The sequence below is a fragment of the Mastomys coucha genome, unplaced genomic scaffold (genome assembly GCF_008632895.1).
Source record: "Mastomys coucha isolate ucsf_1 unplaced genomic scaffold, UCSF_Mcou_1 pScaffold20, whole genome shotgun sequence".
Classification (NCBI taxonomy): domain Eukaryota; kingdom Metazoa; phylum Chordata; class Mammalia; order Rodentia; family Muridae; genus Mastomys; species Mastomys coucha.
In genome coordinates, this window is record NW_022196903.1 from 32,885,484 (window position 1) to 32,900,629 (window position 15,146).

The following is a 15,146-nucleotide window of genomic DNA, read 5'->3' on the forward strand; positions in this document are numbered from 1 at the left end:
CACCCAGCATAGCTGTAGATATTTCATTCCATGCCTGCCAGCTATTTCATATTGTTGCTGTAACATGGCTGCCAGTTATTGACACAGAAAATAACTTGACTCAGAGCAAGGTCATGCTGACCACATATATATCCTGCTATGTTCTGTTATGTTATAAGGTTTGTTAATCTTTAGAAATTCTACAACTATAAGCTTCATGAAGGACCTGAAAGACCCCTGCAAGGGGAGACCCTCTCTCAAGTCACGGGAGAACACAGCCACCCAAAGACTCACAAGAGACCGATCTTGATGCATACAGCATGAGGTTTATTCAGGGGGGGAAACCAGTGCACTGGGGCCTAGCTCGTAACCCATGCAGGGGCAGAGGAGTTCGACCCAGAGCACAAGAAATGTAGGGTATTTAAAGGAAAAAAACTTCAAACCAGTGGGAGTGAGGGGAGATAACCAAGGAAACATAACGTAAAAACAGTGGAAAATTTCAGAGGAACCCAACCCATGATTTAGTCAGGGTCATGAAGAAAACATCCTGCATACTCATTATTCTCAAGAATGTGGTTTTATCATCGTCATTGTCATTCCCTTTGTGGTTGACAGTTCCCTGGAACCACCTAGATGACTTACATCCTGCCTTTGTGGTCAACTGGTTCCTGGAAGTAGCCGGCCTATATTCTTGGCTCGGTTCAGAGAAAATTTTTCATGCCATTTAAGTAAAAGCTTATACATTATATATTTCTACTAAATGATCTTTTAAAAATTTTTCTTCTACCCTTCAGACCTATCAAATTAAAGGTCAATATGAACTGTTCTCTCTAAAATGGCTTGAGTCAGGACCTACCACTTCCTGCATTTGCATATGAACATAGAAAATGTTATGAATTTGTATTCGTCAGGGTTCTCTAGAGTCACAGAACTTATGGGGTCTCTATATAGTAAGGGAATTTGCTGATGATTTACAGTCTGTAGTCCAACTCCCAACAATGGTCAGCAGCAGATGTGAATGGAAGTCCAAGGATCTAGCAGTTGCTCAGTCCCACAGGGCAAGCAGGCGAAGGAGAGAGAGAGAATCAATCTTCCTTCTTCCAATGTCCTTATATAGGTCTCCAGCAGAAGGGGTAGTCCAGATTAAAGGTGTGTGCCACCACATCTTTAATCCCAGATGACCTTGAACCCAGAGATCTTCCTGTTTTAATCTTCTGGGATTCATAGCCACTTTGCCTTAAGATCTCCATTCTACCATCCAGCTCAGAAACTTGTATCTCCCAGACTCCAAATTAGGATCACAGGTGAGCCTTCCAATTCTGGATTGTAGTTCATTTCAGATATAGTCAAGTTGACAACCAGGAATAGCCACTACAGGATTATAGCCTCAGTCCCTAAATTCTGAGTTACAGCCCTGACCAATCAGTCTTAGGGTGTGGGCTTAATAAACCATCCCCATCCAACTGAGATGGGTGTTCATGTGGTTCCTGGACCCCAACATAAGGAAATAACATAGATAAAAGAAACTAAAATGATTAATCTTTACTTAAAAGACAAAAGCCATTCATACTTAAACAAAGTGAAAAAATATAGGTATTTAATGTAACATTAAGAGGGTGTATTAGTTAGACTTTTTGTTTCTTTGCTAAATACCTGGGAAAAGTAAAGGCAGAAAAGATTTATTTGTGCTCATGATTTCAGAGGTTTTAGTGCATGGCCAGATAGCTCCATTATTCTAAGGTACATTATAAAGGTATAGAGGACTGGTGAACAAAACTGTGCCCTCTGCGAGAAAGAGGAAAGGAAACAGAGAGGGAAGAGGAAGGAACTGGTGACAGGGTTTATCTTTTCAGGGCATGCTCTCAATGACCTACTTCCTCCAACTAGGTCCTACATCCTAAAATTTTTACCACCTCCCAAAATAGTATCACCAGCTGGGGACTAAGACTTCAATACACGAGGCTGTGAAGGAGATTTTATTTCCAAGCCAGAATAGAAGGCTAAAAATACAGAAGATAATTTTCCTTGAAAATGATTATCTGAGGAGTCTGGCCTTGAACTTCTGACCCTCCTGCTGCCCAACTCTGAAGTGTCGGGATCGCAGGTGTGTATATGCCAGCATCCCGGGCTAGGCAAGCACTGTACCAAAAAGGAGCTACATCGTCACCCACAAGTTAAGCAATATCAAATTGTATTATATGGCTGGTGAGACCACTCAGCTGTCAAAAGCAGTTTTGAATGTACAGGTGCTAAGCCATATCTAACTCCAGTTCTAGGGGATCTGGCAACCACTTATGATGACCTCAAGCACCAGGCACACAGATAGTGCACATAACATACGCACAGCCTATGGTAATTTGAATGAAATAGCCCCCATAATCTTATATATTGGATGTTTGGTTTCTCAGTTGTTAGACTATTTAGGTAGAATTAGAAGGTATGTCACTGGGGATGGACTTTGAGGTTTCAGAACTCACACTGGACCCAGTCTCGCCCTGTGTGTCTAATGTTTGTAGATTGTTATAAATTATGAAAGCACCACACTGTGCTGGAACAGTGTAGATACTAATGGTCGTCATGCTATATTGTTGGGGAATGCTAATAAAGGCGCTTTATTATTGTTTTTTTAGATTATACTTTTTAAAAATTGTGTATGTGTGAATGTGCTTGTGTCCATGCATGAGCATGTGAATATATGTGCTTGTGGGGGCCAGAAGAGAGAGTTGGATTCCTTGGCTCTGGAGTTATAGGCAGTTATGAGCCTTTATATGTGTGCTAGAAACTGAACTTGGGTCCTCTGTAAGAGCTAACAGCACTCTTAACTGCTGACCCATCTCTCTAACCCCCAAGATGCCTCTGTGTGTGTGTGTGTGTGTGTGTGTGTGTGTGTGTGTGTGTGTATAATAATTTTGGTCCAAGGTTGAATCCTCAAATATACAAACCATGTTACAAAGGCAGGTGTAGTAAGAATTTTGAAATTTTCATTTCTTTAAAAAACACAGATATTGATAAGAATGTGCTTTGAATCCCAGTTGTAGGGATGTGGTGCTGCTTCGGACTGTCTGCTGAGGCTGACCATATTAGGAGGTGAAACTGGGGAGGAGGGGAAGGTTGGGAGAAAAGAGAACCCACAAAGTAGCAAAGACCAGCTATAGGCTGGGAGGATGGTCTGCACAAAATTAACAGCCATTAAAGGTCATTAAGTGGCAGAACCTGATACTGGAATCCTACTAAGCTTACCTTTGTTTCATAAAGTTGTTAGGAATATCTTATTAAATTGTGCTCCTGTAACCCCGCTTACTTTCCCCCATTTGGAAACCACCTACCCCTGACCTATGAAAACCGTGTCTTTCTCACGTCCAAGGATGGCCTCTTGAACCCCACCTTAGCGGGAGGCAGCCCATGTCCATAAAGAAAAACACATTTGCCTTAATTTTTTGCTTGTTTGCTTTAATACATTTGGCCATGATGATTCAGGTCTATGGTCTTTCTCCTCAAGTCTTTGGGAATTACATCACATGGACTTTAGTCATGTGTATACAAAAGCTCATCTCCTCTCATGGTATTCTTCAACCTCTACAAGGTTTTGCCCACCTTTTTGTTGTTTTTAGAAAGAGGATTTCTCTGTGTAGCCCTGGCTGTCCTGGCTCTGTAGAGCAGGCTGGCCTGGAATTCGGAGGTCTGCCTGTCTTTGCCTCTCAAAGGCTGGAATTAAAGGTATGTACCACTGAGTCTGGCTTTTTACAAAGCTTTTGGCTGAAAATGTAATTTCTATTATTCTTATTAAAGGACCATTAAGGGAAAGATATTGCCTACTAAACATTACACAATGGGATTTACCTCTGTGGTAGAGTCTTGCCATTGTCTCCCTCTGTAAATGTTAATCCAGCTGGGTCTGCCTATCACGTGGATAAGCGACCATCCCTTAGAAAGGCAGGTTCACCTTAAGCCATGGTAGAGAGACAGGAGTCGTCTACTTTTTAATGAAACTGCACACTTTCTCTTCCCAAAATTCCTGGCCCATAGCGTAGTAGTTCCACATTTCCCAAGAGATTCTTCAGGATTTCTGTCTATTCCTGCCTCAGAAACACTCAATCTTCTCTTTTTCTTCTCTTTTCTTTTGGGTACTAACCTAATAAATGTTTGGGTTTCCTTATGCTTTCTCTAAAGCTCTCCTCCACATGGCTGCCATGACCATGCAGCTGACTTCTATGTCTGTTTAATACAAATGGCATGGCATCTCTTCTACTTCTCCATCTTCCTCTGGGCAGGTGTTGAGATTTACCCCTTGCCTGCATTGTTTGTTTATTTATTTTTTTCTTTTAAACTCCAATAAAATTTCCCCCAGCTTCTTTTGAAGCTCTTCTTAAATTCTTTTATTAATGAGACTAAGAACCTCAAGAGGGGACTCTGATTTCCCTAGTAACAGGTGGCAATTCCCATGGGACCTCCCAGAATTTCCGGTAACAAGCATGGGAGAAGGAAGACATGAAATATAATACTGAAACTCTAAAACCAGAATTGAGTTTGTTTGTTTGTTTGTTTTCCTTTTCCTCCCCCTTTTGAGACAGGTTTTTACTCTGACTAAAACCTAGAATAATCTTGAATTTGTAGTGATTCTCCTGCCTTTACCTCTGGAGTATTAGGAGTAAAGGTGTGTGCTACCACGTCTGCCTTTTATTTTTTTCTAGAGAGTTTAATATTCACGTATTAAGACACTTGCAGATCGTTTGTTTAGTCCAAAAAAAAAAAAAAAGCTTTTATTCATTTAAGAAGCAAAATTAATTTCACCTTTTTCCATTGAGGTCTTTCAAAAGTTCCGACAAATTTGCAATTTCTCCCCCTATACATCACACTCATTAATTCATTACAGAGATAAATTCAGGCTACAAAAAAAAAAAAAAAATTAAAGCTGCCTGCACACTCCTCCTTTCACACAGTGTGGGCTCATACAACGCGGTTTTGGATCTTTTCTCATTTGCACGTAACTTACTTCTTCATCCTCCCTTAGCCCTCCCTCGATCTCACTCCTTTCCCCATTCAAGTCTCCAGTAGTAAAAAAAAAAACAGTTTTCCAAGCAGTTTCTTAATTAATCAGGTTGGGTAGACTAGGTAGAGCCCCGCCCCGTGGGCGGGGCCATAGCAGCGGGCGGAACCCGACCCGTGCTCTGGCTCCTTAACAAATGATTCCTTTACCGTGTTCAGAAGAGAGAGGCGAGAGAGAGAGTGACAGACGCACACAGCGAGCCAATCAGCGGCCGCGGTCCTCGCGTCCGGAGCGGGGGCTCGCCCCGCCCACTCCCAACCTCCCGCGGGGGCCGTCCGAGCCTCGCGGGCTCCCGCAGACCCCGCCCCCTGGGCAGGCACGGCGGTCATTGGATGGCGCTCAGCTCGCAGTCGCCGCGGTTGCTGGGAGAGGGAGGTGGGGGCGGGGCCCGCGGTGGTCCAAGGGGCCCGAGAGAAAGGCTGCTAGGCGCGGACGGGCGGGCGCGCTGGGCGGAATCGAGCGTCTCGGTGGCGGTTTGCCTGGCGGCCCGTGCGGCGGCGTCCCGGTGCGGGAGCCGGTCCCCGTTGACAGCTCCGCGTCTTCCGGCAGCGCCACTCGGGAGGCGGCTTCCTCCCTGGGCTCCCTCCGCGCGGCCTCGGAGAAGCGGGAGGCGGCGGCGGCGGCAGCAGCGGAGGTCGTCGGGGGCGGCGGGCGGTGAGCGCGCTCCCGCTTCCCCGGCGGCGGCCGCAGGACAATGGAGGTGGCCGTGGAGAAGGCAGCAGCGGCGGCGGCGGCTCCGGCCGGTGGCCCCACAGCGGCGGCGCCGAGCGGGGAGAATGAGGCCGAGAGCCGGCAGGGCCCGGACTCGGAGAGCGGCGGCGAGGCGTCCCGGCTCAACCTGTTGGACACTTGCGCCGTGTGCCACCAGAACATCCAGAGCCGGGTGCCCAAGCTGCTGCCCTGCTTGCACTCGTTCTGCCAGCGCTGTTTGCCCGCGCCGCAGCGCTATCTCATGCTGACGGCGCCCGCGCTGGGCTCGGCAGAGACCCCTCCACCCGCTCCCGTCCCCGCCCCCGCCCCGGGCTCCCCGGCCGGTGGTCCTTCGCCTTTCGCCACCCAAGGTGAGAGGGGCCCGGGGTGGCGGTCGCGACCCGCTGTCACGCGGCCGGGGAGGGGATGAAATGGGCCCGTGCCGGCCGAGCGACTCGGCGGGTCCCCCCATCACTTTTGCGGAGCTCTGACGGTTGTGGCGAGTTAGCAGCTCCCCGGCTGCCTCCGCGAAGCTTTGTCCGGTGCATACGATCCGGATCAGCTCGTGTACAACCGGGTTATGCGAGCCGGAGAGGGGGAGGGAAGGATGGAGATGAAGTGATGGGGATTTTCTTTGATGATTGATTGCAGATTGGCTGCCGTCTGTTTCGAATCTTGTGCGTTCCGGGCTTTTTACCTTAACGAGTCCCTCTCTATCCCCTCCGTAGGGGACAAAGGAACCGGGAGAAGTTGTTTTGTTGTCTGCTGCTTTCGGAGATTTTATTTTGAGCTATTCGATAAAGGATAGAAAGTAAATAGACTTCCAGAGTGCTTTGTACGCAGTAGTTGGAAGTTACTTTCTCTTTTGCGGTGTTATCGGGTAATTAGTTTTTGACAGGTAGTTTACATTGCTTATGTTAACAGGTTTAAATTATTTAAAGTGATTTGAAGTGCAGTAATTATTTCTGGGAGAACGCTTGAAGTTTTTAACTTCTAATACTGCAAATATTTGGGCAAATTGACGTCTTCAAAATACAAAGTAACTGAGGAAGGGAAATTTTTTTTTTCTATTGCTTCGTGGTTTTTTGTTTGTGTGTACATTTTGTTTGGCTTATGCAGCAGCCCAGACTTGTCCACAACTAGCAATCTTCCCGCCTCAGCCTCTTCAGAGTAAAGATAACAGGCATGAGCCATCACACCTGCTGGCCAGTCACTTTTAACATCTCTTTTAAAGAGAATAACTGTTTTGAGTTAATTTGTTAAGTAATTACATTAGGTCAGGATGCAATTGTTGGCTTGGATTGTTGACTTTGATGCACTTAGCTCTATCTTACTACAGACTTTAAACACAGGAAATTACTTTCCATGGGCCTTTATTGTTATGGGAAACCCACCGGAGGGAGACCTCTCTGTCTATAGCCAAATGAAAGTATTCCAGCCAGCTGGATTACACTCACATATCTAGGATGCAAATGTAATTCAGTGGTTTTCAACCTGTGGGCCCAGACCCCTTGAGAGGGTGGAATGAACCTTAAACAAGGGTTGCATATCAGATATCCTGCATAGTAGATATTTACATTATGATTCATAACGGTAGCAAAATTACCATTTTTTACTGAAGAAAATAATGTTATGGTTGGGGGGTCACCACAGCATAAGTGTGTATTAAAGGGTGGTAGTACTAAGATTAAGAACCTTAGATCTTTAGAGCAAGGGGCTTTTCTTGTCTTGTTTTTTGTTTTGTTTTGGTTTTGGGTGTTGGGTTTTGTTTTTTTTATTGTTGTTTTTTGGTTTGATTTGTTCTGAGGGTTTCTCTGTGTAACAGCTCTGGCTGTCCTGAGGCTTGCTCTCGGTAGACCAGGCTCAACTGGAAGTCATTAGTGCAGGGATCAAAGTTGTACACCACCCAGTGCCCTGCAAGGGGCTTTCAGAGGTAAAAGCCACATCCTATTATCTTGCCTTGAAGTTGCAAGTGGGAGGTTTTGTGCAAGCAAGCAGTTTAACAGAAGCTAAGATAAGCAGTTAACTGGAGGGGAAGGTTTGCACAATTGGCCAGTTTAATAGAAGCCAAGATGTTAGCTAGAGCATCTTGACTTTGGGTTCTTAGATTTTGGTAATTTTCCACAAGATTCTCCATCAAGGAAGCCAAACTTTAGTCAATCCTAAAATGGCCTCAGCAAAAATGTAAGATAAAGGAACCTTTGCACTGCCTTGCTCTGTCATATTACCTAATTGGTTCTATGGGCAAGAGTCAAAAGTTGACTTGTGCTGTTCTGGTTGGCTCTAAAGAGCAGAAGCTTAACTAAGTTTAGTCTCTGTTTAATATATTTGCCATGCAGTTGAGAATGCAGGGTTCAACCATTAGCTGGATCAGAGGTGGGAGAGTGCAGGATTCCTTTCCCAAACTGGTCAATGCTGTGGCAAGTTCCTGCTAAGCCTGTGACGACTTGAGAAGGGAATGATTAGACATTTTTGCTTGGAGAATAGCTTGGCGTTTGGAGGATGGGAAGTGATCTCCCAAACATAATTTCAATTATGGTAAGGAGTGCAAGAGAGGATGTTGGCCTAATTCTTGCCAGTTTCCAGTACCAAAATTTGGTCAGTCTCCTAAAAAGTTTTATTCATTCTTTTTTGCCTGACCTGGGCTCTGGTCTATATATTCAGTGCAGTTTCCAATTTCCAATTTCCTTTGTCAGAATTTGAGACACTTTGCTGCTGTAGAGGAATTTTAATCCAGCAACATGGGTGCTCTGGCAAGCGGTCAGTCATATCCAAGGATAAGATCCAGCTGGAATGTAAACACACTAAACACCTTTAATCTCTCTGGCTGGAATATAGACAGTACATACCTATGATCCTTCTGGGTGGAATACAGACAGATCTTTAGTACACCACTTTTTGGTTTTTTGAGACAGGGTTTCTCTGTATAGCCCTGGCTGTCCTGGAACTCACTCTGTAGACCAGGCTGGCCTCAAACTCAAAAATCAGCCTGCCTCTGCCTCCCAAGTGCTGGGATTAAAGGCGTGCGCCACCACCACCCAGCAGTACACCACTTTTAACCCAAACAATGACCCCTAATTGAGTGGCAGACAAAGTGATAAATCAGAGAAAGATTAACAGAATGAGTCAGAGATAGGATACACTCAACTCTCACTAGAAGAGACAGGAAAGAAAGGCAAATTAAAAGAGCAGTGAGGGAGAAAGGAGATTGGATTCAGTTCAGTTCAATGCACTTCAGTTTATGAAGTTTAGAGGTAGTCTTTCCAAGCAGAGAAATTCAGTCAGAAGCTGAGAAGCCAATTTTAATCTGTCAGCTTGGAAATGAATTTAAGCTAGAAGAGCTGAATTGAACCAGCAGCCGTGTAGAGTTCAGAAAATGCTAGGAAGGATGAATTTATTCATCAGCAAGTCACAGAAGCTGGAAGCTGAAGGGTTCCAGGTCCAGACTTGCAGAAGATTAGGTTGAATGGAGGCTAGAAACTTCCAGGCTTAGGCCTAGGGAGTTAGAAATGCTCTGGGCTCAGTTCAGGCCATGTATTTCTAAATCCTAAAGCTTGGGTATGGCTCTCATCCCATCCCTTTGTCTGAGTAAATAGAAATGGCTTTTACATTTTCATGGTGTGAAGGCAGCCAGATCCCAAAGCTAGAGACAGTCCAAACCTAAGACTTCCCAAAGAAGTTTCTTAAAAACCACTGGAGCACGCTCTGTTTAGATGGGGTAGGTCTCCCCCGTCCTAAGATGTCTAAAAGACACCAGCAAATATTTATAGACTTTATTTCAGTAAAGTCCAACTCTCAATTTTTCCCAGGCCCATTTCCTCAGTCCTGGATCCCTTATGGGATCTTTTCTCCTTGGTTGGCGTTTGCCCCAGTACAGGTGGTACATCTGAAGGTGGTATCTTTAATTAGATTTTCAAACTTGGAACCCAATACTTGAGGAGATCAATGGGTTTCTTGATTCCTAGATGTGTGGCTTGGTGGAGCTCTGTAACTATTCACCTTTTACAGCTCATGGGAAGGATGGATCTGCTTGCTATCCAGCAGTATCTCTATTATTTTTTTTTAAAAAGATTTATTTTATGTGTATGAGTATACTGTAGCTGTACAGATGGCCATGAGCCATCATGTGTGTGGCTGCTGGGAATTGAACTCAGGACCTCTGCTGCCCTGCTCGGCTCCGGCATAATTTACTGCAACTGTCTTAAGACACACCATAAGAGGGCATCATATCTCATTACGGGTGGTTGTGAGCCACCATATGGTTGCTGGGATCTGAACTCAGGACCTTTGGAAGAGCTCAGTCAGTGCTCTTACCCGCTGAGCCATCTCGCCAGCCCAGCATCTCTATTTTTAATCTTGTGTGGCTAATTCTTGTTTCTTCCAGTCAACCTCCCCTGGAATGTGTTCTAAGTGGTTCCATGAGCTGGGCTGTGGCAGGGCTACCAAAACTTGAAGAGGGCCCATTGATTCTAGGGCTACTTCCCAAGTGACCCTAGTTAACTTTGGCTTCTGGGGAGTCCCCAGGTTTTAGTTCTTTCCAGTGAATATTAGCCATCCTTTTGGGTAACCAGATAAGCTTCTAGTATGGCTAGATTCCTTCTGTTTTTGATTACTTTTCCTGCTAAGGTTAGCAATTCTCTTTTCTCTGCATGAGCCCCATGGACCTGTGCCGTGGTGAAAGCATTTTGCTGATCAGTGTAGTTGATGGTGTTGTCTTTCCTCCAGTATAGTGCTTGGGTCAAAGCTAAAATCTCAGCTCTGAGGTTAGGTTCTCCTGCTTACAGACTGTAAAAGTAATATGTCATTCTACGTAACTGTCGACTTAGACTTACTACTGATAAGCTCACCCTTTCTAGTTCTTTCTGAACTCTGGCTGGCTGGTTCAACTCAGCTGTTCTGGCTTGAACTCCTCTCCAAGCTGACTGATTCAATATGGCTTTTCTTACCTTTTCACTGAATTGCTCTGCTTGGCCTCAAACTAAGTCTGGTAGTTTGTTTTAGTCTTCTGCTTCCTTATTCTCTGGTTTCAACTGCCTCTGCTGACTTGCATTGAATTGCATGACCTCAATTCCACTTCACTGGCGCACTGAACTCCAGCTAAACTGAACTGTACTCATTGAACTGACTGAACAGAATTGGCTGATGAGAACTCAAGAAATCTGCATGCCTCTGTCTTCTGAGTGCTGGGATTATCATGTCTGGTCCATCTTGTTTAGGTCCATCATGCCTGGACCTGAGCTTTTCTTTCCTTGAAACTTGCTCTATACTAGACTGGCCTTGAACTCAGAGATGTGCTTGCTTCTATCTCCTGGGATTAAAGTTGTATCTGTATTCCAGCCAGAGCAGCTTTGTTGCTGGATTAAAATTCTTGTACAAAAGATTGTGCATAGATAGTCTTATATTGGGTCACTACTACTACTCCTGCAAACTGCTTCCATCTTGAACAAAACTGCTTCCATACCTCATTTGGTATCACCAGTGGAGTGTTAAGTCAGATCATTCTTGATAGACTAGGTCATTAACTGCAAGACAGTCATGCAGCAGTTCTGTGAGATTATCGTCCTTAAGCAGCCTTGGAGGGTTGAGGGCTGGCATCTTATGGAACCAAATGCAGGGTTGCTCTAGTAGCAGGGCTTGGTTGAGTCCCCTCATCTCACCTCAGGGATTAGACATCCATCTCTCAGGTATCTCCCTCAAAAGGGCCTCAAAAGAGCTGTCAGGAACAGTTCTTGCCCTAATGTTAATTTGTCAGCTTCTTTTACCAGCTAGGTGGAGGCAGCTATGGCCTTTATACATTCTATCCTTCTGGCTGTGACTGAGTCATCTCTTGGACAGATAGGCCACCAGTCTTTTCCAGAGTCTCAGGGTTTGTGTGAGGATCCCTGGGGAATGCCTCTGGCTTCATCCACATAAAAGTGAAGTGGCTTAGTAATATATGGAAGGGCTAAGGCAGATACCAGAGCCCTTTTCAAAGCTTTGAAGAAAGCCCCCTGCTTAGTCTCAGTCCATTCCAAAGGCTTTATACCCCCTGGAATAGAAGGGCTTAGCTATCCAAGTGAATCCCATCTCTATAACCAGCAATATACCTGCCCCCAGGAATTTCCATACCTGTTTTTTCAGTGATTTGCAAGATGGCTGAAGTACAATCATAGGAAAGCATATGTTTTCCTTCCTCTAGGTTGTAGCCTTGGTATGTTACTTGAGGGAAGCTCAGTTAAACCTTCTTGGCTGAGACTTTGTATCCTGGGGCTTGGAGGGATTCTAAAAGGCCTTCTTTTGTCTTATCTTCCTCTTCTTCAGTGGGCAAAGCTATGAGGAGGTTATCTACATACTGGAGCAGGCTGCTCTGTAAACTTTCTAAATAATTTCCAAAAGTTGAGACTTACTCATTCTTACAAATCCTTCTAATTTTTGCAGCTTTCTCCTTATGTCTGGGGTAAACTGTGTGACAAAGGTAATATTAGTGGCTTACTATTTTTCAGGGGCGTCTGGATTTATGGGGTAAACACCTGATATGCCTCACAGACCTTTTCCAGAAACTCAGCAGGCAATTCATTATCAGGTCCTTTAGTATTCTGACTTGGCTTTGATAAGTTGGTAGGTTTTCTGGCTGCCACTCTTAATCATCCCAGTGATGTTTGGCAAGAAGTGTCAAATGCATCCTTACATTTATTGATATTAGAATCTCAACTGGATGGGTGGGTGGGAAGGTTCACTCTGTTTGGGCCTTAGTGTTTGGAAGTGTCCTGCCACCCAGCCCCAGAGCCAATTTCTGTTCAGCCAGATTTGGGTGTCCTTACCTATAGACAGGGTGGCTAGGAGCTCTTGGCAATCATTGAAAGTCAGCCGATGTGTATAAAAAGTCTTCAGTGGGCTGATAAGGGCTTGGGACCTTGCCTAAAAGGGAGGGTTTAGGCTGTTCCAATTATAATATAAATCTACTTCCCTTTCCTCCTGCTTCCTCTGGTCTGTAATGTGGTCCTCATGTTTCTCTTAAGGGGAGAATGAAGGATGGTCTCATAGCCCAGATAAAGCCTGTCTGGCCTCCCCATAGCCAGAGGCATGATAGGGATAGACAGGACCAGGAGTTAGCCTCCTGGCCTCCCCTCTGGGGAGAACCATTTTTTCTAGCTCCTCTTGTATTTCCCATTAGTCCAGTCAGAACACGAGGAGATGGAATGTCCATCTCTTCTGGTGAACAGGAATAAATTAACTGGGGTATCGTGACCTCTGATTCCTAGAATAAAGTTTAGTGATTTTTCTCTGGGCTTTACATCAAGGAGATCTAATTCTTGTCAAACCTAAATGTGGCCTCAGCAAGAATAAAGACTAAAGAATAAAGAGGAACCTCTGCACTGAGTTGCTGTGTCACAAATACTTGAGTTTATGCTGTTGCTGATCATAATAAACTCCTTTTTGTCTCTAATCCTTGAGTTACTTGCCATTGATCATCATAAGGAACTATCTATGAAACTTGGGATACTTTATTAGGTTGCAGGTAAGGTGGAATCTCATAGTAGTTTGTCTCAAAGGGGCTTGCTTGCTGGAAAGATAATGCAGGTATATCATAAATCTTATTTCTTCTTTGTTTTTTGAAACAGGATCTCACTATGTAACCTTGGGTGACCTCTGACTCTTGCTAGGATCCTCATGCTAGGATCAAAGGCATGCTTTATCAGGTTCAAATAAATCTTAGTTCTTAATTGCAATGTCATGTTATGCAGAGGAGTAAGCCTTGTAAATATAAAGCACACACTACCATGAAGCTCCCAGTTTTTAGTTCTTAGATGTATTTTAGTATTTATCTTCACTCCCCTCCCCCAGGTTCTCCTTAATGCATATGGATTGTTTTGCCTGCCTGCCTGCTTGCCTGCTTGCCTGCCTGCCTGCCTGTGTGAATGTTTAACACATATGTGCTTGGTGCTCAAGGATGCCAGAATTCCCTGGAATTTAAGTCCAGGTTCTCTGCAAGAGCATAGAACACTTCTAACCATTGGACCAACTCTCTAGCCCTAAGTTGTCTTGTACAGGAGTCCTTAAAATTTAATTTTACTTTGTGTGTGAGTGTTTTGCCTGCTTATCTGTCTATATGTGTATTGCATGAGTCCCTGATACCCTTTGATGCTGAAGAGGGAGTTGGATCCTCTGAAACTGGAGTTAGCTAGTTAAATGTGGGTGCTATCAGTGGTTTGAACTGCTGACCATCACTCAGGCTCCAGTAGCCCTCCTTATCCAAAAGGCTCATTAAAGTCCCTTAATAAAGTTTTTATATAATCTGCATACAGCCTGGTGATTTTTAGTTCTCTCTAGATAATAATACTTAGTAAATAATACTTAGTACAACCTAAATGCTGTAAAAGTTAGTCACATTATATAGTTTGTAAGGATAATGAAAAAAATCTACAGATTAAATAGGTAGTTTTTCTCATCTGCAATTGGTTGAATCCACATGTTCAACCTACAGTGATATTTATAGTATTTACACAATTTTAAATGATTGACTACTTTTTATATTTATTATGTTTTTTGTGCTCATGTATTGGACTTGTGCGTCACAGTGGGTGTGTAAAGAGGTCGGAGGGATTTCTGAAGTTCTTTTTTCCATATGGGCTCCAGGACTCAAACTCGGGTCTTTTGAAGCACCTTTGCACCTGCTGAGCTATCTTACTGATCCTTGAATAGATTTTTGTAACCACCTATGTTCAGAATTTTGCATAATTCAAGAAATAAGAAAGAAGGAAGAGTAGGGGCTCATGAGGCCCACCCCTATTCTTGGTTGACAAGGCTAGTCTGGTACAAGATCAGTAGCAGTAGCCGCAGCTACTATGAGTTCCTGATTGAATGGCCGTATTTGCCTAGCAAATGACATTTTGCAGGATTTTTGTTTTCTAGCTCTTGAATTCTTTCTGCCCTCTTTTCTTGATGTTCCTGAAGCTTAGAGTAGGTGATATAAATTTCTTGTTTAGGTCTAAATCCTTGTCCATCATTTATACTTAGTTTGTATGGCAGCCATGAGTCTATATTTACCATGATTCACTGCAGAGTATTCGATTAAGGTTTAAGAGTAGCATTTGTCTTTGTGTATAAGCAGGGTATTTAGAAGGCATTTTTATACTATGTCCATTTACTAGCCAAGAATAGTAAGTGCTTCCAACCCCCTTGCATATATGACTTCCCTAAGCATAGGTGGTTTTGGTTTGGTGTATTTTGTTTTGAGACAGAGTCTTACTGTGTAGCCCTAGTTGCTCTTGAAGTTACAGAGATCCACCTGCCTTTGCTTCCCAAGGTCTGGGAATAAATACAAGTGCTCTGATTAAAGGACTACCATCCAGTTTACAAGCAAAATCTTTACTCACATCCCTATATGTAGCCCGCGCGGTCCTCTCGCCGGGAAGAAGACACGCGGACACACTAGGTTCCTTCTGCAGCA

At 44.2% G+C, this 15,146-nt stretch overlaps 1 protein-coding gene across 2 annotated transcripts in view; it reads left to right on the forward strand.

Annotated features, from left to right (window-relative positions):
• Positions 1-5,432: 5,432 nt before the first annotated feature.
• The window catches only part of Trim24 (tripartite motif containing 24), a 129,115-nt gene continuing 119,401 nt past the window's right edge, over positions 5,433-15,146 (forward strand). For both annotated transcript variants that reach the window (XM_031381551.1, XM_031381552.1), the window contains exon 1: positions 5,433-6,087. In XM_031381551.1, coding sequence (XP_031237411.1) covers positions 5,721-6,087 — 367 coding nt within the window. In that variant the 5' untranslated portion in view covers positions 5,433-5,720. The remainder of the gene's footprint in view (positions 6,088-15,146) is intronic.